Source organism: Megalops cyprinoides, chromosome 12, assembly GCF_013368585.1.
Source record: "Megalops cyprinoides isolate fMegCyp1 chromosome 12, fMegCyp1.pri, whole genome shotgun sequence".
Lineage (NCBI taxonomy): Eukaryota > Metazoa > Chordata > Actinopteri > Elopiformes > Megalopidae > Megalops > Megalops cyprinoides.
Genome location: NC_050594.1, coordinates 34,912,048 through 34,939,526, shown reverse-complemented (window position 1 = coordinate 34,939,526; position 27,479 = coordinate 34,912,048). Strand labels below are relative to the sequence as shown.

At 43.0% G+C, this 27,479-nt stretch overlaps 1 protein-coding gene across 1 annotated transcript in view; it reads right to left on the bottom strand.

Moving 5' to 3' along the window:
- Window positions 1-2,592: 2,592 nt before the first annotated feature.
- akap6 (A kinase (PRKA) anchor protein 6) overlaps window positions 2,593-27,479 on the bottom strand; it is a 206,175-nt gene continuing 181,288 nt past the window's right edge. Inside the window, exons 11-15 of the mRNA XM_036541655.1 lie at window positions 26,157-26,417; window positions 16,549-16,764; window positions 11,052-14,210; window positions 9,606-9,746; window positions 2,593-3,912 (exon numbers count right to left, since the gene is read on the bottom strand). Coding sequence (XP_036397548.1) covers window positions 3,865-3,912; window positions 9,606-9,746; window positions 11,052-14,210; window positions 16,549-16,764; window positions 26,157-26,417 — 3,825 coding nt within the window. The 3' untranslated portion in view covers window positions 2,593-3,864. The remainder of the gene's footprint in view (window positions 3,913-9,605; window positions 9,747-11,051; window positions 14,211-16,548; window positions 16,765-26,156; window positions 26,418-27,479) is intronic.

Below are 27,479 nucleotides of genomic sequence, written 5' to 3'. Positions count from 1 at the left end.
TCAGTGATATGGTTTAAAATACCAGTCTCTGACAACATGAAGACTTTGAGTGAAGTCAACAGCCTGTTACATTATCAGAAAGCACAGAGATCACACTGAAAATGTGAACACACTGATAAAGGCCATTGTAAGCAAAGACTGGTTTATATTAGTCGTGCTTATATTATTAGTTATATTAGTCCTTTAGTCTTCAGTATTTCAACTGCAATTGTAATCATGTCATTATCCTGAAAGGAAGACTACATTCTGTGTCATAATGAAATCTGCCTGAACATTTTCTTTCAGAGGCAGATACTCAATACATTAGGCTAGAGAAAGCCAGTGAAAATGGCATTGCAATGTGGTCAGCATTCATGGAAAAGCTATGCAAAATTGAAACTGGGAAAATGCATTTGCCCCTCCCCCTTGTTTTTGAGAAAACTCCTTGCACACCACACCCAGAGTGACATTCCTCAGTTGTCACATTTATATAACAGGACTTTTTCTTTCTTCTGAATTTTTACATAAAAAAAACCATTTCCCCCTACCCTGTATCGTGATGATGGCAGCATTGGCGGGATGACAAGTGGTCTTTTCAACACAGACTGCAGTCTTATTAATTTTGCTGTTCAAGCTTATGCACAGACTCTAAATCAAAACATTTTGACGGGTCGTAATTGCCAAGCCACCATGGTTTGATACACTTGACCTTTACCACCTTTAAAGTCATTTCCATTCCTCACAAAAATATCCTGTTAATTGCAAAAAAGGGGAAACTTCTTTGCCCTAATATGCTCTAGTGAGAGATAAAGAATGCATTTCTTTTCTAATTCATTGATGCAATCATTCATTATTGTAACTTCCTCTTTTTTCCTGTATCAGCTGTGTCTTAAAATGTCCTCTCTGTGCAATTGAGGCAAAAAGCATCTGAATCATCATGCATATAATGCAGTATAATAAATCTTATAATTAAGACCAGGTCTTCATGTTTTCTGTATTATTACAGAGGTTTCTGTGATATGTAAGGGCAAATAAATGGGCAATGGATGAGTAAATGTGAGTGTAAAATCTTTAATATCTAAAGATAAAACAATTCAATGTGATTTTTCCTTGCCAGTAGACCACCTTCATCAATGAAAAACACAAATTTTTCCAAAAGATCAAACATGTCATTACAGGACAAAGGGATGACATCCGGCCAAGATTTGGCAATCAGGAAAGGGAATGATTGGTTGATTGAGAGACCCCTTGTCTGTGGAACGGTAGTTCGACGGTGCATCTGAATCACTAATGGCCCCAGAGACCAGCTGTCCAGTGTGATGTGCCTGAGGAACACAGCCTATTCCTGTAAACAGTTCTACCAGCGAGATTAAATGCAAACTTTAACCGACCTGCTAATGACAAATTACCAGTGCAAATAGTGGTGCAAGTAGAACCTTCTAATGGATGCATTAACTTCTGTTAGCTTCAGGATTGATATTACTTATCATGTAGGACAGCTTTTTTTTGTAATGTAATGTAATGTAATAATTATTCTTTTATTTTTATTCCAGCCTAGTTTTGTACATATTCTGGGATACCAATATTTGCTGGTTTGTAAAAACGTTAGCAGGTAAGAAAAGTTACATGCACTGTTTATAATGATGCTGATTTACTATTTTTGGGTGTGCTACTTTCAGTCTCTCCTGAGACAAACAGAGTGATGGATGTCAGCCTGTCATGGCAGGAGTGTGTGACAGAGTGGACATTTTACAGAGACAGCATTTTATAAACGGCTCAACACAATAAGGTCTCATCTGCTTTTGGGTGACTTCCCTGTACAGATTAAATATATCAGGTTCTTATAAATTAGTAAGTCTACCAATGAAGTGGAAAAAGTGAGTAAGAAAGTATATAAAATCATCACATTTTAAGTGTTACCGCTGGGATGCTAAGAAATGTCCATTCTTGTGCTTTTAGGGCTTTGCTGTGGACATTGCTTTGATTTCTTCTCACTTTGCTGTTTGTCACCACTAACAGGACACAATCACACTGAGTTCTACTGAACTGAGGGGGATAAACAGGGATTCAAGATGTGTCAAACACATAGGTGGTCATGGCCTGTAACCTACAGAACCACAGTCAAAGTTACTGATCTGACAACAGCAGAGGAGTAAAATACAAAGACTCCAGTCAAAAGGGAATGGTCTTCTTCCTTTCTGTAAACACTGTTGCCACATTTGACTTCATCTACTTGTGTAGTAATCCTGACAGAAGACTTTCATTTCAGCCAGCAGTCTAACCACCCCATAGTGGGGCTTTCCTTCTCCAGAAGAAAATCCAGGTTGCAGCTGGAAGTCATGCTGGTTTGATCAGTAGGGGGCAGTGTTACTGCCAGGCCAAATAGAAAACTGGTACCCAAGTGCAGTGATGGGGACAACTGCACCAGGAAATGCCACCTTTCAGATGGATTGTTAAACCAAGGCTCTCATTCACTGTGGTTTTTTTAAAGAGGTGTTAACCCAAGGTCGTAGGCTGGCTGCCCAATCATTGCTTTGTTTGATAGGCAAACTTAGTGAAAAGCTTCTATAGCTCAGCTGATGCATGGAGATTGTTGTATCATAAAATGGCTGCCGTGCTTAACCCAGGGTGGAGCTGCATATTGGTAGCGGACTGGTGTAGTATAACTACAGCTGTACTGTTCCAGAGAATCTAGAACCACCTTGGGTGGACGTTTATAGGGAATCAGGAATGACTCGCCTGTTGCAGAAATGCTCTTTTCACATGCCTTTCAGTATCACACGAGAAAACAAACATATGAGATGGTGTTCAATAAATTAAGTTTATTTGTCAATGTTTTATATAGTGTTAACCATGCAGTCTAGCACTTTAAGGCTTATTATTCTCCACATCACTGAACACACAGTATTACACAAACAGGAAGCATTTATACCATCATTATACACCAAGGTTTGCACTTATACATATATACAGACGCTATTCACACATCTCAACCTTGCTATTCTTACATTTTTTTTTTCATTCTTCATTTTTTGGACATTTAACTGGGAAAAGCAGTGTTTTAACAAAAGGTATAAGAAAACAGCAAGGCACACATTCTTTTAAGTTTAAAACATTTCCTCACTTTTTCCAATCTTAAGAAACATAAAAAAGAAATGGTGTATAGTTACGCCAGTAGCCAGAGATCTCTTAGTACACAACACAATGCAGCTGTTTCCAAATTAGGCCGTGTTGCATAGATACACATCTATTTCATCTGCCCTTTTTTTGGAGGAGACACATGTCCAAATTCTGGTTCTGCTACTTTTGTTTTCCCACAACTGGTGTGGAAGCACAAACACTCTGGAGGAGGAGCTCTCTCTGCTGTCCTGGGAGAACTTCACAAACAGATTTCATGGGACCTTTCCATGAGTCCTCCTAATACCCTACCTGGATTCACCCCGGTGTGGAAAACAAGGAAGAGAGCCCTGGGCTATTATATTTGCAGCTTGTTGTAGTGGTGAGATGGTGAGATAGTAGTGAACTGCCATGCAGATTAGAGACAGGATGGTAGAGTGAAAGGAAGAGCAAGACAGAGAGAGAGAAAGAAATGGAGAGAGAGATTACTTGAAGGAGACAGACAAAGGGAGAGACATTGTCACAGGGGGACGCGAGGTGGTGGGGGGTCAGAATGGTGGCTGACCATTGAGGTAGCTCAGTTCCGGGGTCCACAATGGGAAGAGGACAATGGGGGTGAGCCACTCTGATGACATCATTGGGGCAAGAGACAGAGTGGCGAGGAGGAGGAGCAGAAGCAGCCAGAGGACCAGTCCGGTGTGAGCCACGCGCCAGGGGATGGAGCCATGCCCACAGGGGGAGGGGGCTACAAGGGGCTGAGGCCCCCCCTCATGGCCGGGGCTTGTAACTGGGAGGGACAAAGGAGCCGGGGACTCTCTGAAATGCAAAAATAAAAAAATGAATAAACAGACAACTAGTGTACAATCATCTGTAATCTAAGTTCCATTTTCAACTCTTCTTGAAATTCCCAGGATATTCACACACTTTTGATCTGATGGAGTAATTGAATTTGTGTATCAAACCACAAACAGAAGAGATATTTAAAGCTACACACTAAGAATCATACCCAATCTATACTGTGATCATTAATGTACACTCCACATCAGCCTTAACTAGTATGGCACTGTTTGGTTTTCCAACCAGCCCAGAGGACATTGGCAAGGCTCAGAATTGATCTCTGTGAATTTCAATGTACAAAAGGTAGCAAGTACAATATCGCGTGGGGGAGTCGTGTGAGGCATGAGCTAAGATGGGGAAAGCAGGTGATTACCCACTTAGACATGGGAAAAACCTGAAGTCACAGCTGGAAAAACACACCGACCACATTACAACCGAAACCTTAATTTTTAAGAGACACACAATCAGTGAACCGGGTCACAATCAGGATCTTGTGAAGAGCCTGTGTTTCGTAGCAACCTGGTGGTTTTGGGGACTTCTAACAGCAAGCTTCAGGTTAAAAATCATGCACGCGGAGGTCCCGCACAGCCCTGGGGAGGGGGCAGGAGAGGGAGGGGTGCATGCAGGATAATTAAGGCATGCAGCAAGAGGCGAGGGGGCTGGCGATGTGGATTATGGAGAAATGACTGTTAGAATACAGCCGGGAAGATTAACGCAGAGACAGTGTCTCTTCACGCGTCTCAGAGCCACTCCAGACATGCATCACAGACGGTGGCAAAATTAGGCAGAAATATCTGGATCTAACCAGTTACCTTCGCCCACCATCCGCACGCACAGCCACTGACCTCTACGGTTATTTAAACATGAGCCATGCATAAAGAGAGAAGGGGTAGAACAGCAGTAAGCAGTGGAGTCACAAACACGGAAATTAAATAAAGCAAGCTTCCACGGCAGTCATGATTAGCGCCTGTCTATAAAAGCCTGCTAAACCCTTTGACTGTCAGCTGGTTTGTATGGTAAGGTAGCTTTTTATCCAATTGAACATAGGATTTGGGGACCTTATCAAACTGAGTAAATGGTTGAGGTCCACAGAATAAATTTACATTGACAGGTAGGTGGTTCAGTTTCAGGGCCAGATCATGGTATTGTAGTTGCCATATGATTCAAGGTTCCACCATTGTCTGGCTGTGGTCAGCTGTGGTCCTGTAGGGTCATCATCCACAGAATTTCCAGCTCTCTCTCAAATACAGACACATCCGTAACTGAGGATGGAAGCTCAACCAGAGTAATAGTAAATTGAATCAGGTGGTTACGTGTCTGGCTAGAATGAAAGATTTCAGAGTCTGCATACACTGCTGCCCTGCAGGGCAAAGATGTAGCAGGCCTGGTTAAAACACATTCCCCCTCTATGTAAATAAATAATCACAGAAGGAATACACTACAGACAGAACAGAGGAACCAAAAGCCATACAATTAGCTCAGAACAGATTCTGGGACAGTGGGTAGAAGCTAGTTAGTCTATTTATAATACAGGAAAATTACATAAATTTGCATTGTGTTAAAACTACAGAATGATAACTACAAACATTTATAATAGGCATTTCCAGCCAATATCTTTATGATGCTGAGGTTTTCAATAGATCTGTTTTTTTAGGTGAGAATATTTATGTTAGCTTGACATGAATTAATTCATCTGCAATTTAATAATTTCCCTTTTAATAATTAAAAGCAGACTTCAAACTGATCATTCTCAGCATTGAACACAACGTAATATAACTATCCAACTCAATCTGTATCCAGCATTGGGACATAATTATTATTTTACCTTCAATACATTTGAAAATCTTGATTAATATAGAATCTCCTCAATCTCCAATTAGAGCTGTACTTGATTAATCAACCCATTCATTCTTCTGGCTGCTACAATACTTCTTTTATCGTAATTCTGTTACAAATTGTGAACTGTCTTAGAAATCCTAAATGTCCTGCTTAAGCTCACTACTGCTGAATCCCAGTGTAATGGCCACTGAATCATATTGATCCTTACTGATTTGTATGGTGGTCATTAATAATTTCACTCCAAATCAGTCTCTAGTGTCACCTGTTCATGTTCCTTTATGTTTTTCAGGCAAAGCCGTACTATACATTAGTAACAACTTCAGCTGTGAGTGTGTGTCCTGTTCAGACCTGCTGTAAGCACAATCAACCGATCAGAGGGACCATCCTGATGCGAATATGGCTGAATCAGAGCTGGACCTGGCTCGGAAGCTGTGGATTAGAGCTCCCCTCTGAGCTGTTCTAGAGGTGCCAAGCTCAACATGTTCATTCTGAAACGTGTACCATGTCCACAGCTCAAGCTCCCAAGGGCCCAAACAAGCCTGGTCCTATTGGTAACTGACGAGTTTGAAACTCATCTAGGCGTAGCACTGCAACAGACCTGTTCATGGGCATCATTTTAAACAAAGTGCTGTATAATTCCACTGACATTCATTTCATACGGATGGCACTTTGAGTGACATGTCCTCCCTTGCTCAGACATTATAACAGTATTCATTTGATTAGCAGAAGCACTTATCGAGAGGGCTGAAATACCTCACGGTTTTATACACCATCCATTTAGTCATCTGGATAATGAAGCAATTTACAGGTGCAACTCAGGACAATTACCTCTCTCAGGGATACCACAGTGTCCCACTAGGATTTGAACATTCTGGTTACAGGTCTAGTTACATAACTGTAACTACAGTTCTAGCTCTGTTGTGATCAAGAGAGGGTGTCATGGCCTGTCCTGCTACAAATGATTCCAGTTATGTTTCCAAAATGGCTCACCAGACATCTGCATCCAGTCATGGCACATTGTCCTGTATTATGTATTACCATATTTATCAATACCACAGAATCATGCTATTGTTTCAGTTAGGGGCCCCCAATGGTCAGCTGAAGATTACTTTCTGTGTATTCACAGTTTGTGTGTAGTGTCTTAATTTAGTGTGTCTCTGTGTAGAAACTGAATTTATATTTTATATCACCCTTTTAGCAGTGCATTAACCTCGTGTTAATGGCAGCCTCACAAGCCATCTGGAGGAGTAATTCCAGTCCAGGATGTGGAGCCCAGTATTCCATATTAAACCACCTTTTGAAGCAAAGTCACAGCCTCCATTTTCCTCCATAGCTCTCCCCAGCTTCATGTTCACATATCTCAAAGCTTTGGAAACCACCTCCTTGGAATTATAGGATGCATTGTGTTAAATCATCCCATATGTTTTTGAGACACAATCCTTCCTGAAAGACCTTAGGCCTGTCCTTACTGTTTCTCAAGACAAAGGTATTTTAAAGGGCCAGTCAAGGCTGTATGCAACACTAAAATTATCCATCCTGGTGTAACAGGATTAAATCCATTGGTGACCATCACCCTGCACCCTGTGTGTTCTTATTCCTTTCTCTTTGCACATGGGACATGATCACATTTACATGCATAATGTGAAACTGAAAGGACAATGAATTACAATAAATATGTTTGTCTTCAACCTGCAGGTTATTGTCTGTTCCAAGTGCCCATACTGTTCACTACAGATGATCCCCAACTTGCAAAACTTATGAAAGGGTTACGTTCTGGAAGTTGCAGCCTCACTTGATGATATAAATGTACTCCACCATTCTCACACTGGTGCCTGCTGTGTTTGTACTAACCCATTTTTCATACTGCAAAATTTCATAAATTCAGTAAACAATGTTGCTATGCTTATATTTTTTATATTTAAAAGTGCTGGTTTGAGTAAAATCAAATTTATGCATGTCAAGTGATATGTAACCCAGGGACTGCCTGTACTGAAAATGTGATGAACTGTACAGACACTGTACAGATTGTGGTAAGACCACTGATGTTGTGACAAATTCCCCTAGTATTGTATCAGCAGAATGGTATTGTGAAAGATCACTTGGTAATTTGACAGGTCTGCCGGTGTTGTGACAGGTCTGTTAGTATCGTGACAGGCCCTACATGCATTGTGCCAGGCATTCGTGGCATTGTGACTGGTCCTGCTGATTTTGAGACAGGCAGGCCCACTAAACAACATGGAATAGGTTGGAGAGGACAAGTGGGTTGGCTGTGTGTGTGAGTCTATATGACCCTCTAGGAACTTGTGGGACACTTCCCTGTGGCGATCTACACTATGAACCACGATCTAACCTTGAAATCATTAAATCATAAGTCAGTAAATTTAACAAACCTCTTTGAATAACACAGTATAAAATGTTACCACAACATTGTTTTTTTCCAAGAATATCTACGGTTTTGCTCACAGGTTGTATAACTATGTAACAGTTAGCATAGCACAGAGCTCTGCTCCATGACTTCCTGAGGCAGAGTGAGACAATTTCTCAAAGCATTTTTGCATCTGGCAAGTACTCACTGCTATGAAACATTAACTTCATAAAGAGGAGTGATCACCCACCCAAAGGATCTCATTTTCATACCAATTCTTTGGTACCCCAGGGGGTGTGAAAAATGTTCACCCACCTAAACACACAGAGGTCATTACATAACACTGGCTTCTCGGACCAATTTGCTTGGAAAGACACCATCATGTGGCAAGCACAGCAACCAATAATTTAAATCACACCACCCTGGTTTCATATGATGTGCTGGCGTCACCGACAGAGGGGACCAACCTCAATGTATTGATCATGAACAATTTATTTGGAGGAGGAACACAGAAAGTGCAGGAGGGCTGATTAGCAAAACCGATGATAAACAGTGCGTATGAATACGCTGACCTACAGCAGGGCGGGCAGGAACAGGGTGGGACAGGGTTCGAATTATGGGTGGGATTGGAGGGGGGTCTGACCCCCCTAATTAAGACTTGGACCCTCCCAACAGCAGTGGCAGTGGGTGAGCTGGAAACAAGGGAAAGCCCGAACACTACCTTTAAATCTAGCATTACTTTCAACCTGTTCCCCTTTATCCTCCTTGATTAACAATAAAACAAATAATTCACAGAATAATCGACACAAAACGTATCGCAATCGTAGGATGGCAATTTGAATAATTAAGTGGCACGTAATCCCAAAGCTTTCTATTAAATGTTTCACATTATAGCTTTCTTGTGTTACAAAATTCAAATTACAAAATGCAGCTAAATTTAGTGAAATTGCTTTAAATTACTGACTTTTAGGTTAGGTTGAGTGCAATGAACAATAACGTTTAGAACACAGACCTCACAAAAGCTGTGATGTGTCATGAGCATTTAACGTAATTTAAATAAATGCCATCCTTGTTAATTAAATCTCACGTTGTAGCTTTCGCAAGCACACAAACTACAGACGATCTGCGGTGTTTCACGAGCATAATCATTTATTCTATACGCAATTGGTGTCGATTATTCTGTGAATTATTTGTTTTATTGTTAATCAAGGAGGATAAAGGGGAACAGGCTGAAAGTAATGATAGATTTAAAGGTAGTTTCCATTGTTTCCAGCTCACCCACCGCCACTGCTGTTGGGGGGGTCCAAGTCTTAATTAGGGGGGTCAGACCCCCCCAATCCCACCCGTAATTCGAACCCTGGGGTGGGAGATGCTCAGTTTGCAATGCAGTGCTGGGTGTGGAGCAATTCCCCTGCATGGAGCAGTCCAGCCCAGGAGGGTGCTGCGCACGGCAGTGCATCCTACCTACCTTGGCTGGAGACCTGGCTGTTCCACTCTCACGCACGAACGAGTGGACCCCGGAAGCACAGGTGCTGGAGCCGTCAGACACTGAGGCTCTGCCCTGGGGCCCTCGGCCGTTTCCTGCCGACCCATGCTCCGTCCTAGGAGGCTGAATTCAAAGCAACAATGGACATGAATAAGAACCACTGCAGACCCACCAGTGCCAGCTCTACACACTGAGAACACAGGAAATGTGCCATTATTAAACAGGGCAGCAGTGTAACATAGTGGTAAGGAGCAGGACTTGTAAACGAAAGGTTGCTGGTTCAATTCCCTGCCGGGGCACTGCTGTTGTACCCTTGGGCAAGTTACTTAACCCAGAATTGCCTCAGTAAATATCCAGCTGTATAAATGGGTAACATGTAAAAAAACTGTAACCCGTGTAAGTTGTTCTGGGTAAGAGTGTCTGCTAAATGCCAATAACATAAATGCCAATAACAATAACAGGAAGTAAAAGAAAGCATTGACTAAAAGTGCATTTATGACCTCAACAGTGTAGCAAATCCAATCAAAACAACTCACAACAAAACATATAGTAAAATGTATGAATTCTTGTAACACAATTACATTTGATCAACAATTAGTAGAGTGGTCACTTCTACTTGCAAATCATCTGAAACAGACACTTTGCATTATCAAACATAAACACAATTCAGACACAGACATCCTGGACAACAAGGAGCAGATTAAAAGACATGACATGCTTTAGCTGCGATTTGTAAGGAAAGATACAGCAAATTGGCTGGAATGGAGAGATATCCACTTCGCTTTTCCGGGTGTTTTGGTTTTTATGCCTGCATTTATGATTCACCAACTCCAATTGTCTCTGTAAACAAATTACTTTTCATTGTACACATAATCATCTCATTTCTAGTTCCACTGTGTGAATCCTTTTGTCTGCAGCATTTATGATAGCTGCAGTTTACAAGGTAATCACTTAATTATCCCACAGCTGACTGTATAATAAAATAGTGTTTTTTGGTCATACAGAAATCTAATAACTTTATGGGAGGTCAGAAACTACATTTTGTTCAGCCTCTCCACTGCAGATGGCCAGTATTTCATATTGTTGACAGTGCAGCATGCGTGGGAAAAGGGAAACTATTTAAAAAAAAACACAAATACATGCAAATTCAGTCATGAAATTAAGTAATGACTCTGGCAGTATTTTTTGCTTATGAATCATAATGTAATCTGACTGATTATGATTATTCTGTTCTATAGACCTTAAAATTTTTAATCTGAGGCTGTAAATCCCTCTTCCATTAGCACTTCAGGGGGAGAGGGGGAAGCTGTGGAGAGCGGATAAACTATGCCTTGTAAAATATTTAGCTAGTCACAAAGATGAATACAGCAGAAATGGATACTAGCATCATTATGAGGAGAGTCAGTGCAGTGTAATGTCTACACCCACCTGTTTGTGAGTTGACTTAGCTTCTGGAAGAGAACTACATCCTTTCCTGACATTCTTCTGTTTCATCCGCTGTGAAGCAGGGCCTTTTTCATCCCTATCACTCTTTCTTATCTGAGGACAGTTAATTTTAGGATTAATATAAAGGCTGCCTTCCTCTTTTAAAGGATTTGTACTGGAGCAAGAGACTCTTATCTTAGTCATTACAGGGGAAATATTGGATTCAAGCATTTTAGTATCTGCAAAACATTCAACAGTGTCTATCAGGGTTTCACATGGTAAAGGATTAAGATAAGCAGCCTCATTATGGCACTCTAGCTGGCTCCCAGCTGTACTTCCTGGAGAAATACCAGGTGCTTTTTGGTATTCAGTGCAGGCCGGTGGAGGAGCTCCGTCCTTTACACTTTGGGGGGAGGGACAGGCCCTGGGTTTGTTGTTCTGCCTCTTGCTCATACACATGCTGTAGGAGAGTGGAGGGCCCAGATACACCTCCTCAGTGCAGGCCTCAAAGAGGAGCTCTTTGTCATGGATGTCTGGGGTGTCACTGATGCTGTAGGGCAAGGGGGTGCTGCTCTTGTCCTCTGTGCAGGTGCTGACCTCTCCGCAGTCACTGTCATGAGAGGACAAGGACAGGTAGGAGTAGAAGTCACCCTTCCGCAGATGGATGGGGCGGTGTGAGTGCTCCATCACCTTGTCTCGGATCTGCGTTACCGGACCGGAGCTGGGTGGCTCCTGGTCTGGACGGACCTCTTTGTTCTTCAGCACCTCAGAAGCCATGTCAATGATCTCCATCACAAAGTTGTGCACGTCTTCACTCTCCTCTTCTTCCTGTGACGGTACCGGAACCCGGCTGCAGCAGGGTGAGTCTGGGTTGGCTGCTTGTTTGCTCTCTTCCAAGCTGGCTTTCATGAAGGAGGCCAAGTGGCTCTGGCTATGGTTTCCGTGTGTCAATCCCAGAGTGCACTGGGGAGACCCCTCACAGCCATTAATAGGTGATGGGAGAGGTGACCTCCGTCTGACACTGTGGCAGGGGATCTCCCCTTTCAGCTGACCCTCCAGGGCAGACTCTTTGGAGTGTGACGACAGCATGTCACAAGGGGAGCACTTGGCAACCCTGACCATGCCCTCAGACCCACCAGTCGCAGAGCCTGGTGTGTAGCAGTCCTTGAAGGACTCACCGCTCTTGGTGAACAGACTCCCTTCCTCTCTCAGCAGCTCATCGTCTTCATCCTTCCCTTTCATCAGAGAGTTCTCCACATTTCCGTTCTCCAGGTCATCCACAAACTGGGTCATGGAGCTCCTCGCTGCTTCCTGATGCTGGAGAGAGCCATTCTTCCCATTGGCATTGGACTCCAGGAGCTTTAGTGCTGACCGGCTGAGGAATCGCTTCTCACCGGTGGTGGTGGCGGTGCTCAGTGTCCTCTCCTGGGACTGGGTGCCACACTGGAGCTCGTCCCCCAGGTCCAGCTCACCCTTATCCCTGGACAGGGACCGAGGCTTGATCCAATTCTGGAGCTCGTTCTTCATGTACTCCAGCCCCAACGTGAAGCTGCCCTCAATGTACTCCTCATCCGACGCCAAGCTGGAGTCACCATCCTCCTTGATACCCAGCTCCTCCTCGGTGAGAGTGAGTGTGGAGCTGGAGAGCAGGTCGCTGTCATCCTCGTCATCGGTGCAGGCCGAGGTGCAGGACACATTCACCACCATGCTGACACTGGCGTCCGCTTCATCCTGGGGTGCATGGCTTCGGCAGTGCTTGCGGAAGGAGGCGTTGGAGTCCATCAAGCAGTTCCTCTGCACTGCTATGTCCTCCGAGCCAACAGAAGAGTCTTCACTGCTGCTCAGCTCGGTGAGGGAGGGGGCAGAGCTCTCGTTGATGGAAGAGGGGGCCCCCAGGGAGAGGGGCCCGGGCCCCGACAGCCGCAAAGAGCTGCTCCGGAGGGTGATGTCAGAGACGCTGCGTGTCATCTTCCCAGCAAAGGGGCTCTGGATGTTTTCCAGGCGCTTCAGCAGCTCCAGAGTCCTCCTGCTCAGCTCCCCCGTGGACTCGGCGGTCAGGCCCAGGTCCCCCAGGCTGTGCTGGCTGCTGATCTCCTCACTGCTCTTACATGGAGCCAGCCAGCTCTCCAGGGAGGTGCTACGGTGCAGAGTGTCTTTGCTGGACGAGAATAAATCTCCTGAAACGAAGAGCGAGTCAAGGGAGGAGCCCTGGGAAGCAGAGACAGGCACTTTCCCACTCTTCCTGTCTGTGCCCTCTCTCTCATCATCTGTGGCACCTCTGAAAGCCCTGGGGTGAAACTCCTCAGCCTCAGAGTCCAGGAACGAGTAGTGCCCGTTAATAAGGATCTCCACGGGGTCTCTCCCGCTCCTTCTCTTCCCCTCAGTGGATTCATCTCTCTCTTTCTTTGCCACTTTGGGCTTCTTCTTGCCACCTGGCATGGTGGTGTCGCAACCCTCGTATAGAGAAATCTTTTCAGCACGCTCCAGGATCCTGTCGATATCTTCATCACACACTCGCCCCATGGCCAGGGACTCGGCGCCATCAGTGGGAGGCATGGGTGAGATGTCGCCCGCAAATTCATCTGCCAGCAGGTGGAGCACGCAGATCTCCGAATTGGTGGTGGTCTCAGTGTCCCCCTCGCTCATGATCCCGCTTTCACTCTCTGACCGCCGGGTCGTGTCTCCTGAGTGGCTGCCTCGCCCTTCCTTCCCACACGGCACACCTCTGAAGATGTCCGGCAGGGATTCAGCAGAGCAGAAGGAGGAATCCTTGCTCAGACTCTTCATCAAGGACTGCTTGCCACTGCCTCTGACTTGGATCTTCTTGTGGAAGGGGAACTGGGGCCGGTTGTACAGTTCCACATCATGCAGGCTGTATACCTGGTAGGTACTCGGATGTGAGGATGGAGGTGTTAGCCTAAGACACTGGGTTGAAGATAGCTCATGGGGTGGAACGCTCTGACTCGATTCAGGGACATCCCAATGGCTCCCTGGGGACTCTGTGGTTAATCTGCATGTATGACTCGGCTTTTCCTCAAGGTTGCGTGACTCCAGGCTGATGCTGATCAGGTCATTACTAATGTCTGTTTCATCCCACTCCCAGGAGTCTTCAGGGGGGCTATGGAGGTCCATGAATGAGGGTTCAATTGCATTCCCAGGAACCTTTGGGAGAGGGGCACACAGATGAAAAACACAAGTTCAGGTTGGACGCCAGTGTTGAAGTGCAACTGTCCAACAACTATAACACCATTATTATTTTTAACCTTACTTGTCATAAAACTGGAGGCAAATGATTTTTAGCTGATAGTTTGGCCTTTGTATTCCATTATTGATGAACTGATGCCACCAAAACTCTTGATTTCTAGGCTAATCATGAGTATGTTAATATAAATCATTTTTTAAACAAGCAAATAAGTTTGATATCCTGTGTGCCAACTAAGACGAAGCCTTGATCGTATTCTGCCACTGTCTTTAAAAATGTGCTTAGACACAAGAATTCTTCATGGGGCACAATTATACAAATTGCCTGGCTTCTGGTTCATAAGAGAAAGGCCTATTTATATTAGCCACTTTTATCTCCGTTAATCTAATAAACTAGCAAATCTAACACTTGCTTAGGTATGTTGCACACCCCCTATAATGAATTTTTATTAGATTTCTGTTTATTTTCTGCTTGCTGATAAAGGAAATTCTAATGACTATGCTGGGAACTCTAATGCATGCTAAAACCCTCAATGGTGACAATAATCAATCAGTATAATCAAATAAAAAAATTAATTTCAGCGGGCTGCCTAACCTGCCACTGTACTACATTAGCAATAAATAACAATCTAACTAGCCATTTGAATGAGGCTCCACCTTAACTGCATACATCTGCAGTGCTGAAATAAGGAAACAATCTTTCATGATGCTTTTCTTACTTGTGTTTTAGTATCAACACAAACTCCTTAACAAGCATTACCAAACATCCAAGCAAAGCAGGCAAAGAGATGGGTACACACCATGTCTTCTCACAGAATAGCTGTGAGCACACACAGCACATCTTTCACTCACCTTCATGCTGATTTAATAGTAATAGATGAGTATGCATAAACTACCCTATTGACAAAAACATTTTTTATACTTCTCTTCATTTGTTCCCATCAAAAAACTGCATTCTCAAGGTGCTGCCTTGTATTAAAAAGTGGCCAGTGATCATCAGGCTTTTTTGTCACATCACAGCACAGCAGGCTCAAAGACCCCTCCAACGCTGCTGCCGGACTGCATTCTGAACAGCCATTTCGCCATTTTATCACCCGGGTGAAGAGCATTTATTTATAAACAAACCAGCCAGTATTTTTCTTCTAGCTCTGCATACTTCAGAAAGTGAAATTGCTCCGCAGCCTGCAAGGTCAGATTCTCGGAATGTTGCACAATTTGTCTTCCTCCTGAAGCAGAAGCGTGTTGTAGTGTGGCAGACAGAGTGGACAAGTCTCCCTCAGTTTGATATGTTAACTGCAGAGCCTCTACAGCACCTGGCTGTGGTCACACCGGCATAGATGGGTAGAGGGGGCAACAAGCAAGCCTTGGATGGGCCAAAAGGGACACTCATGGGAACATCTTTCTCTAAATTTTTGTAAATATTTTATCTGTTCTTCTAATTGCATTAATAGATTGCCACTACATTTCCATTGCAGGAGCATTTAAAAGTGTCCTTCTCAGTAAAATCTTAAAAAAGTAAAAAAAAAATCTCAGTAAAAGAATTTGAATAATTCCTTTTTCTGCCGTTCCTGACAGGTGGCTGTGCAGTCCTGGAGGACAGAAGTCTTACGGTTTGTGAGTCAAAGGGGTTCTGCTAGCCATGAGACTGATTTCTGTCATTCAAGTATAATTCACAAAGAGATCCCTGTGCATTACCACTGACTCGGGCTCACTACTTAGATGTAATCAAAGATAGCATGAAGTTGATTTTCATCCATCATTATGTGACCTAGTGTGTCTTACTGTTGTGTACATCACAATAATTACTTTGTTATACTTCTGTGAATTGTGTTTCAGACCATTTCATTAGTGGGTGGGAGGGACTTCACAGCCGGGTGAGAGATTGCCCCAGGCCACAGTGCATGGGTGTCCTGTTTGCTGTGCACAGTCTTCTAGGCGCGTAAGTGTACATACCATGGAATGGCAAAAAAAAAAAAATTAGAAATGTCACTGACATTTTATAATGTGAATCACTGGTAATTATTCTGAAATAAATCAATTGTTCATTACAGTACACTGTACACACTTTACTCATTTTACTCATTTTCAGAATGAGCCTATAACGCTCATGAATGAGCTATGAGCCATAGTATGTTCATTGTGATCCAGATCTGTGATCAAAATTTAGAACTGGTAAGGAACTACAAACTGTTAATTCATTTAGCCAAAAGATGAAATATGTGCGAGCCACTATGTGTGTGATTATGTGGTGTTTGCAAGTGTGTGCATTTGTGTGTTTCATATGTGATTGAGGTGGTACCTGCTCGGTGCCTAGCGCTCTCTGCAGGCGGGTCTGCCACTGCAGGGCCTGCATGACGATGGCCTCCCAGCGACGCTCCAGGTTGACTACGAGCAGTTGAAGGGCCTGGCGGTCTGCCTCAGCGTCCGATACCTCCTGCTCCTCTAGCAGCTTCTGACACAGCCTGAGGACAGAGGCCACACCCTTGCGTCGCCCCCGCACTTCCAAACATAGTGACTAGAGAGGGATGGTGAAAGAGAGGAAGAGGTTAGAGGGAGAGAAAAAAAGAAAGAGCAAATGAAACATGGGAGAGAAGGACAGAAAAAACATCATCCTACTGTTGTGTACACAAGCAAACAAACACAAACCCACACTGACACAAACAAGCATACAGAAGTAGACACCTACTAAACAAGGATTTTTCCCAATCATCAACACTACTGATTAGAGGTCTGGAAGAATGGAGGTGTTTCAGGCAAAAGAGAAAAAAGAACCCATTTTCTTTCCATTTTTTTATAGTTTGAAATCCACTTATTGTAACCATTTACTGACCACAAATTAACTGGGAAAAAGGGGGAGAGAGGCTCTGAATAGCAACCAGATAGCAGTGAGTGAGTATTTATAGTTCAGAGAGCTTATTGAAACTGACAAGCAATTTAATCATGTAGCCTAAAGGTGTGCAAATGATCTTGATTGAATGCGTTTCCTGTTCAGTAAAATATTAAATATCTGAGATTCATGATTTGTGTAAGGAGACAGGACCACTTTTCAGTGTAAAGACATTATGTCAATAAACACAAAATGGAAAAAGTGAGAGGGAATTGCGCTACACTATGTACACCGTAATATTTCAGCAAAGCAAAGAGACAACTCAGGAGGTGTATGCCAAAATATACAACACACTTAAAATATGACTAAAAATATAAATCATGTATTTTGCTTCAATACCAAACTGTTATTATTTATTTAATTATAAGCATATTGATTTACCTATATGCATAAACTTTGCAATGTAAAATGAGTAAAATGCATTTTGCAAACTATTCATGAAATTGTATGCGATTGTATACAATTTCAATAATTTACTTTTTCATATAGTAAAATCTATGATAATACAACACGTACAACATTATGCAGCAGGCTAGGATTCTTACTTCCAGAGCGTGCAGGGGCACACTAGAACTGCCTCCTGTATAGTGTATAACAACGTTAGGCAGCAGGACAGGAACACAACCCATTTTATTCCCCTACAGTCTATGCATCAGGACTGAGGCTTTCACACCAGCATTCTGTTTCCTGATGTATTACTCTATGCAATAATTTAGATTACCATAACTCTGTAATAGGTAAAATTCTATTATTTTTAAAATAAGCAGCATACCCTTAATATTCCTGCATTTTAAATAAGGGGGATGACAAATACCAAAAGCTCCACTTAGATGTGACTGAGAGGGTTTTTCTCTTCCATTTACTGCTGTGGTGCCTTTTTTCTAATAATGCACCTTGCCCAAATTCTGCAAACCACCCCCCCCATGTGCTCGCTTTCCCTCCAGTCTAGCGGTGACCGGAGGCCTTGTCCCATGAGGCTGATGAGGTCTCCACGACAACCCACCCTGTCAGGAACATGTAAATCACCCGCCATCCACTTTTATGCCTCCCATAAACAGGTGAAATATTAAATATTAAAAGGGCACAGCCTTCCCCTGCGTAGCTGTATGGGCTCCCGGCTCCCAGTCTGCGTGGGTTTGACACACATGTAATGAAATCACTGGGACATGTACTTCTTCTTAAAAGGGGAAAGGGTTGGTTTTCACAGCATTGTGCGGGAAACAGCGAAGATCCTGTACCTGGCCAGCCATGCCTGTTAAAATACGTGCCTATGGCATTGTGACTACAGAGAACCACCACTGTCTCTGCACAGCTCTTGTAGGACAAAAACATTGCGAGTACAATTTATGTAAATCCCCCCTTGCTCGGCAATGCATTCCCGTACATTTTCTAATAAATATTAAACACTATTACATTTAAATTGGATTTTGGCTCAGCAGTTTCCTCTCCTGTTTTAGCATATATTTACTAGTTCCTTTGTCTTTTAAACAGGTAATGTGATTGCAAAATACAACGGCTTTCTCCTGGGGACCGGGGAAATAAGGTGCACTGTACAGTGATAAAGTTGTTGCCTGCAATGAGTTGGGGGGGAGTCTAAATGAAACAAGCAGGGCCTTAACAAGAAGACTGATCATTCTACATCAACACTGCACACACACACACACACACACACACACACACACATCCATGAACACACACTTCATGCAGAAAACCAACAAAAGCCAGTTATCTGTGTGCAGTAAAACAGCAAGTCTGCATGTCTGTTGCCTGCCAACAACAGGTTTTGCCAAAAGGCATTTGCCTTCTGGTTGCTCTTACTGCCACAACACAAGTATAAACATAAATGGTCATACACACTTGGTTATTACACATGAAACAGATGGACAGGGGGTTCTGTGGGGAGTGAATGCTGAATTCCCCCCTGTGGTTCTGCTCTTCTCAAATTCCACCATCAGCACAGAGCAGTATGTCATGAGAATATAGATGGTTGGTTCTCAATCAATACTGCTGGCCCACTCTGTTAGATTAAAAAGCACAAAAACTCAGGCCTATATCATTAAATGGTGAATAGCATATTGTGCTTTTGTATTTTCTGAACTCCCAGAAATGTGCCACTTCATTGTTTCTGCTTTGCTGGGTTTCACAAAATGATTTCTCTCTCCCATTGACTTGCACCTTATTGACATGGAAGCTGGAGTACACTATGCCAATATTTGCTAAAAAGCTTTTCAAACACATGTGGGTAAAAGAGTGGCTGGCTTTTTTTTCCCTGAACATGGAGCCATACAGTGAGTTCATTTCCAGCCACTGCGTGAGGGCACTGTGGGTCGGGGACGGGGCGGCTGCCCAGAAGTACCTCACCCCTTGGCTGGTCAAACGCACCATGCTGGCAGCACACGCTGAAAGGACATTTATCAGGTGCTTTTTAATAAAGGTATCGCGGTATCAGCTGGCTAGTAATATGGAGTGGTGACGGCGCAATCTGGGAGAGGCTGGAGATGACTATTTCCTGAGAGCTCATCACATCCCTTCATTGCTTTATCAGAGGGCCCCATCCATCTCGTGGCCCGTATTAATCTGTGGGTCGTGCGCTTATCTGAGCCAGTAATCAGACCTGCGCTAATAGGCTGTTGAATATGTGTCTGCCAAAGGGAGGTTTCCCCGACACGCCTCCGCTCGGCCCCACACACAGCATGCAGAGGACAGCTGGCCCCAGCCTCTGGAGGGGCGGGATGCATGAAATCCCACCGATCTGTTCTCAAATTCCCCCGGAGTCCTGATCCCTGCACAAAATCCCTTCAGAATGACATTACAGTTTCCCCTTTTAACAAAAGCCCAAATTCAATTTCCATCGAGTAACTACCATGTCCACTCACAAAACCCCTGTTTTGTGAAGCAGTTCGAGTTACAGGCAAAACTAATAGCAGGGCTCGGAAGCCTGAGAGAGCCTGAATTACATCATCACGGGTGCTAATTAATGGGTTATGAAAAGCATACTGAATTTTTTATTTGAATGTATGCAGACAGTTGTTTGCAGACAACTGTCTGATGACTGTCATTTAACAATTTCGGTTCAAACTGTTTGAAATGGGCTCTATAAATAGAGAGCCAGTTTGTTGTGATGTACCTCTTTTCTGTCTTGATTTTGTGCTGCTTTTTTCCTCTGTGACATGAAGGACAGGACAAATTCCTCCTGACAGCATCTCTTCCAGCCTCTTAATTTGAACATTTTCAATAAACATTGCGGGGGGGGTGGGGGGGGGGGGGTGGGCAAAGAGGGGGTGGGTGGTGGGGGGGCTAGTTCACACTTCAGTGAGGCAAAAAAGCAGGGATTTAACAGCAACGCTGACCCAGTGGATATACAATCAATTACCATTAATTAGAAATCTCTGATTAATTCTATTTGTTGATTAAGTCAATTAAAATCACAAGGACTTGTTATCGCAAATGAGTGTAATGAAGGCATGGAGAGACAATTTGTTCCCACCAACATATTCCCACAGCTCAGACTGCTTCACGCCAGTTTTCTCAGTTTTCAGTCACTAGCAACCGTGCGTCTTTTCATCCTGGATTGCTGATAACGCAGCGGCATTCACTGCACACTGTTTACAGAAAAGATCATTTGTTATGATGCAGATGAAGGCTTAGGACACCAGGAAGCACACTGAAAGCATGCACCTCTCTTCGAAAAACACAATGCCTTTACTGATTTCAAATATTTGATAAACCCCCATTTTTGAAATGCAAAACACTGCACTTGGTTGAACACTGTTGTCTGAGGAACACTGGGTTGCTCTGGCCTCTGAGGGAAAGGAGCACATGAAAACTACACCTTTGGCTGTAGAGACCTTTTCTTAGTCTAGTAACGCTGTTCTTTTGATGGGACTCCAAACATTTAGACAGTCCTGATTATGCTTCTGTTTCATGAACAACCCTAATAATTCTCAGTCACCACATATAATATCCCCTTCCTGTTCGGGGAAATAATCAAAGTTACTGAAAATACAGATCACTACATGTTCACTGTGCTCAGGTAAAATTACATATTCACTTTTCAGGAGGGTTCCTCCTTTCCAAAAAATAAAACCTGTACTCTGTAAACTGGTGATGAAGCTAATGCTTTATGAATAAGGCTCATCGTTCTCTGCTGCGCTAAAGCAAACAAACAGCCCACAGCCTACAGCCCGAGGACATTTTCTCATTAGTGCTTTCAAATGAAACACTGCAGTGCAGACATACAATGAAAAATAATAGAGCGCTGGAGCCAGTCGATTCTGCCTGTAATGAGTGTGTCTCTCCTGGCTGTCACCTGTCTGCTCCCCATTAACTGATGATGAGGAACTAACACTGCATTTGGCACTTTTGCATGTGAGCACTTGCGAGGCCTAATGTGGTTAGCGCTTGGCAAAGAACGGGAGTTCCTTATTCCTAATCATGGAGAAAGTATTGATATTATATCTGTGCTGTCACATATTATTAGCTGGACGAGGGTGACAGAATACCAAATCAGAGCCCGGGTGGCCAAGGTGGTCAGCGGCTTGAGGGGGGGCCTGGGCAGATGGTCCCGGGCCAAGAGAGGATGAAGATTGGGCCTGACCTTCCATAGGAGACCCAGGCCTGATCTCAGATCAGAATGAAGCTGCCGCTGATGCTATCGGTGATGTGTCTCTTGTGGCTGCCCCAGCCCTTTCAGTGTCACACCTGATTTGGCTGAGGGGGTGCTGATGAGGTGGGGTCAGTCCAGCCTGTCTGATAGAGAGAGGAGCCCTGAGCACATCTCAAATTCCTCCTCTCTCTAAATAGGTGTGGTAAGCGAGTCGGGGGTATGGGGTCACGTGACAGGCTTGATTCATACCATAACAAGGGCCAACCCCCCTCCCCCCTGCCCCCAGCATGAGGTCAGGCCTCTCCGCCGTGGAGATTATCCCTACTTACACCTGCCGACTTCACCAGTATTGGGGAAGAACTAAAACACAAGAGGTACGAGGCAGAAATGAATGAGGAATATAACGTGGCTTCTTCCTCACTGACAACTAATCACAGTAATCCTCTTAAAACATTGGGATTATTTGGGTTTTTGGGTAAAATCCGGCCATTCATCACCTGCCTAAAGTTGGTGTGCAGTCTCTGGAATGTGCTGTGTTTGATGGGGAAAAGTTTCAAAAAGGAACAACGGCTTATAAATGGGAGACAGTAAGTGAGCAGCAAGATGAACAGACTGTCTCTGCAAATTTTGTACAAACTAATTCCAAATATACACTCACACCAGAATGTAAAGACTACCATATTTACCACTAATTGCTTTCAACTGAGTTGTTACAGTATATACATACATATATGATAATGCCCTTAAATTACTTGGGGGGATGGAAGCTAAAACTGTATTATCGCTGACCTAGCAGTGCATGACTTTCTCCATAACGAAATAAGCATACATCCTCCACCTAGTCATCAACAGCACTATCTGGCCATGGTATACCATGCTCAAACAGTCACTGAACATACAGTATAGTGAGCTAGCTGCATGTGTTGTGGTGAACTGAAGACAGGCACTTACTGGTCATATGGTCATCATAAACTATTAAGAAATACAGTTTCTTAATTTTGCCGTATTTCTCTGTTTACTCATTTATTCCTCTAAATTAAATTGATTTACTTATATCAGCCAGAATCACTTTCGAAACACATGCCCCATATACTGTAACTAGCTAATTCAACAAATCTGTTTTGACATACTGTCATTTTGCTTAGAGACTCTGGCAAAACCCCTGCCTTACAGAGCCTGCAGATAGTGGCACAAAGAGTGATTCCACTGAAGGGCTGTTTGCAAAATACAGTATATGCTCTGAAAAAAACCACTTGACAACGTGGTCTTCAGTTTTCATCACGGCTTTCTAGCAAATCACAAAACAAACAAATGTAAAAATGGCTTTGATTAATACTTTATTAAAAATGAAAAATGTGTGCATTAACAAGAAATGGTATGCAATTGCAATTATCTGTCAGATGCTGTGGCATATAGCACCATCACATCACACAGGCCACTCACTACAACCTGCCCAAAGTATATGTATTGGAATTTATCTTTTTTTTTAATATGTCTAAGTATGGCTCAGTTGATTCAAGGAGCTGCTCTCAGCTGGATCTCATCTCTTTTCCACCACTACACCACTGGGGTTGTGGTTATTTGGAACTGGGGAGGGGATTTGGACTGTTGAGCACAAGGAAGGAAAGATGTGCCGTTGACAAAGACCTTTCAGTAGAGCCAAGAAACGTCACATCCATTACTGTCTGTAAACTGCAGACATGAAAGATTTTCTGTTTCCCTTATTTTCGTCCTGTGCTTCTCTCTGTCTAACATCACACCCTGTCTGCTCATGAATATTGACTTCCTGACAGGCAGAGCACAGAGCCCCAATGGCCAGCCAGGCAGTTGATAGGGGGAAGACTTTACACTGATTTTTTTACAAATCTTTGTAAAAATGACATTGAAATTCAGGTATATCTTTCTAAGACATAAGACACTGACTGAAGGTTAGAAGATGAAAATAACAGAGCTGATTAGAGTAACAGTGAGAAAACCTTAGAAATGATGACCTTGTTTCCTGTCCTCTCTGATAATGATTGGATAAATTATAATATGTCATGCTAAATGATGTTGTTCTTGTTGTTCTTGCTTGATAGATACTGAATAACAGCAAGCTCTAACGCCTTAATGTCACTTTCATTGTCATTTGTGCACAGACAATAATCCTGGTATGTGTTGTGTTTTACTGCAACATTTCACCCATAGAGTAAAAGATGTGTTTGTAGTGTACTTTCATCTGTATTTTTTCAAACTTGCCAGATACTGGCATAAATAAAAGGGCTAGATAAATGTATTTGCGTTGAAATCTACCCCCCACAAACAGCAGAGCTCTAGGTGGTGAGGGCACTGTATGCATGGTGCTGTTTGTGTTTTCTGAGTGCTTGTGTCGTTCCCACGGCAGGCTTATAGAGCCATACAACTCCAGAGCTGTAAAGAGGCAGAGCCCAGTTCCCCTGCTGGTGTCCTTTCAGGATCACTGTAATTATGCCAACTCTCAATATTGGATCCATTTTCAGCAGAATTGCCGAAACAGATATATGATCGTTAAAGGCGCTTTCTGCTCTCATTTTCAGCCTTTTTGCCCGGCAGTTTCTCTGTCCATGCAAACTGCAGTTATCAATATTTCTAATCTTTTTGTTTTTACATGCTGTATTCTGAGGAAATCAATGAATGGCTCCCCCCCCTTTAGTATGAATTTTATCAAAAGCCAAGTCCTCCCAATATGGTACAGCTGTTCTCTGCCCACTATTATTTGTTGTGCATAGATTTAAGTGGCTTTTTCGTATTATTATGTTTGTCACTCAGCAGGAGAAATGTAATCAACTCCACTACCTGTGTTTTGACATTGCTTGATTAATACCCTGTGCCGGTCCATGAGATTTTTAAGTCAAATAATTATTTCCTATACTTTATCACGCACAGCAGTGCACTGTGCATTTGTACTGCATAAAGAGTAGTCCACATGCACTTATTTTAAAAGAAAAGATATTCACTTAGGAAGCATGTCCTGTTTGGCCCCACAATCAAAGGAAAAAGCTCCACTCACCCTCTGAACCCAAATCAGGTCGGTGAATAATTTGTAATTTTGCACTTTGTAAAGCGAGAGCTTTCATACAGCTCCATACACTGTGGAGCTGGTCAGGTTTCAGATTGGAACGCCCAAGAAGAAGAGAGGCTCTAGCACAAGGACATTTGCGGGTTATTGCTTCATTCATAAAAAGCACAGTCTTCTTGTTGAATCAGGCCACTGAAATGGCAAAGGTCTTTTTGAACAGTATGAGTGAGAGTACATCTAGCAGCATAAATTGACTGATCTGAATCTAGCTCAATACCTGAAAGTCTGTACTGGATACAGCATGAATTTATGGCAAAGATTTTAGGACATTCATATTCATAAATAACAGGCTTAAGATAAACTCTTGTTTCAGAGTTTTCAGTTTTTGTCACTACAAGAAATATGTCTTGTTCACACAAATTTACACCAAGATATGTTTATGAACATCAGTGTAGATAAAATATCTTTTTTGGGATCATCTCCATTATTACGCATTTGCCAAGGACCTCTTGACTGGAGCTGTTGTGTTGTTGGAAAGCCCTAGCTGGCTAAGTATGGTATTGAGGTGAGTCCATTTCACATGAAAAAGCTTAGCAAACATCATATGAATTATTTCAACAATTATGCTAGGGAATAATCAGGCAGCCACATTACAAATTTGAAGAGGATTCCAGGGAACCCTGTACTCTCTGCAATAAGTGCCATACAAACTTCAATAACCACAATGAGTCAGGTCCTCAGTTTCACATTCTGCAAGATGGCATCTCCTACAGCACATTGTCCCCATCACAGCACTGGGGCACTGCTTTCCTGCATAATCTGGACGGAAGGTTGCCACAAACACAACATCCAGCAGCAGCCTTGTGTTCTTTGGAAGTTTCCCATCCAACTTCAGCCCCACTTCAGCCAACAGAAAGGAGAGTACAGGGTGGCACTACTGCTAAATTATTCACTGTGTCACAGGTAACATATAACCTTCATGTTACAGCACATTGTGTTTTACGGCTTTGAAATGGTAACTCTACTGCATTTCAAATAAAGTGCGCCTGACATGAAACCATTTTACAGTTTTTAAAACCAATCTGCCATATGGCCAAAGTTATTATAGCTATAATTATATTTTTGTATTTTATGCAACATACACAAAGATATCGCAATACTATGAAAAAATAAAACTGATAAAAACAAAAAGTAAAAAATAATCGACTGCAAATATGATATTTACAGAAACTGCCAAACCTATTAATTGTGAAAAGCACTAATGAATCAAACACATTGGAGATGGTGATCAGTCGTAACAGTTTTTTGCCAGTGTTCCTGCTGCTGGGATGCTGCTCATGGCCTTGCATGTAGCCCCGGCCTGGCAGAGGCTCTTACCTTAAAGTACTGCAGCTGCTTGGCAGCCTGAGGGTCCTGAGGGTCCTGAGGGCCTTGTGTGTCCTGTGGTGCCTGCTGCCGCTCCTGCCGCAGGCATGAGTTGAAGATGAAGAGCTCTGTGTCCCGCAGCCAGGCTTTCAGGTCCTTGATGCGGCTTTCCAGCTGTCCCAGCATGCTCTTGGTCTCTGGAGAGAGCAGGATGCGGGGGTCCTGGGCAGCGCTGCTGGGACCAGGCGCTTCAGCATGCTCTCCCAGAATTCCCTGTTTAGACAGAGTGGATGGGGCAAACAGAGGCAGGAAACACAGTAAAAAATCTGCATAGGAAGTAGTGGAAAATGATGGGAGTGGAGGTATGATGTAGCAGGTCACTGTTATTGGACCTTTGTGCAAGACATCCAAACTGACATGTTTTTGTGCATACCCAGATATACAAATGTGTAATATGGAACAATGTAAGCTATGTAATTTGCCCTGGGCAGGGAATGGGTTAACCGCATATTTAATGTAATGAAATCAAACCAAGATTTTCAAAAAATGCCAAATGAAAAAGTATTGACAATTAAGTGGTTCCAGTTAAGGTCCGAAGATCAGCGTAATCATCCTGCCTTTGTTAAAGCAGGAAAAATCTGCTTTTGGCAGAGAAACTGACCTGTTTATGATAACTGACCATGACATTACATTTGCTTTGCAGTTGCTCTTGTCCAGATCAACTGTCAGAGCCTGCATGTTATCCAATTTATGCAGTTGATATTAACTGAGACAATTTGGGTTAAGTACCTTATCTGTGGGTACTATAGCCGTGCCCCAACTGAAGGATTACTATTATAATTATTATTATTATTATTATTAATAATAATAATAATAATAATGTTCTCCTTTCTCATCAAAACCATGATATTATTGTACCTGTTCATACTATCCTTCTGGGCCCCAGAACCCTGTACACAGCCACCACTGCATTTTACCTCCTTCATCATTACAGCATCATGATACAATCAAAACAAAGGCTAAAGGTAAAGAGCATAAGTCATTTCCAATCCAGACAGCATTATCATTGCACAGCCAAACTCACAAGAAAGTAACCACCATACATGTGACCTGTAGCAATGCGTTCCCTCCTCTTGCAATAAGATATACAGGACATTGTACCTTAAGGGTTAACAACAAACAGATATTTTAATGAAACAACACATAAATGTTTCCAGAACACAATATGATAAACTGAAAAAGGTCCCCCCTGTTGAGGGCCCAGCAAGTATTTTCTCTCACTTCTACCAGAGAGAATACCGCTGCATGCTGGGGTCTGGTCAGAGAGAGCGTTTT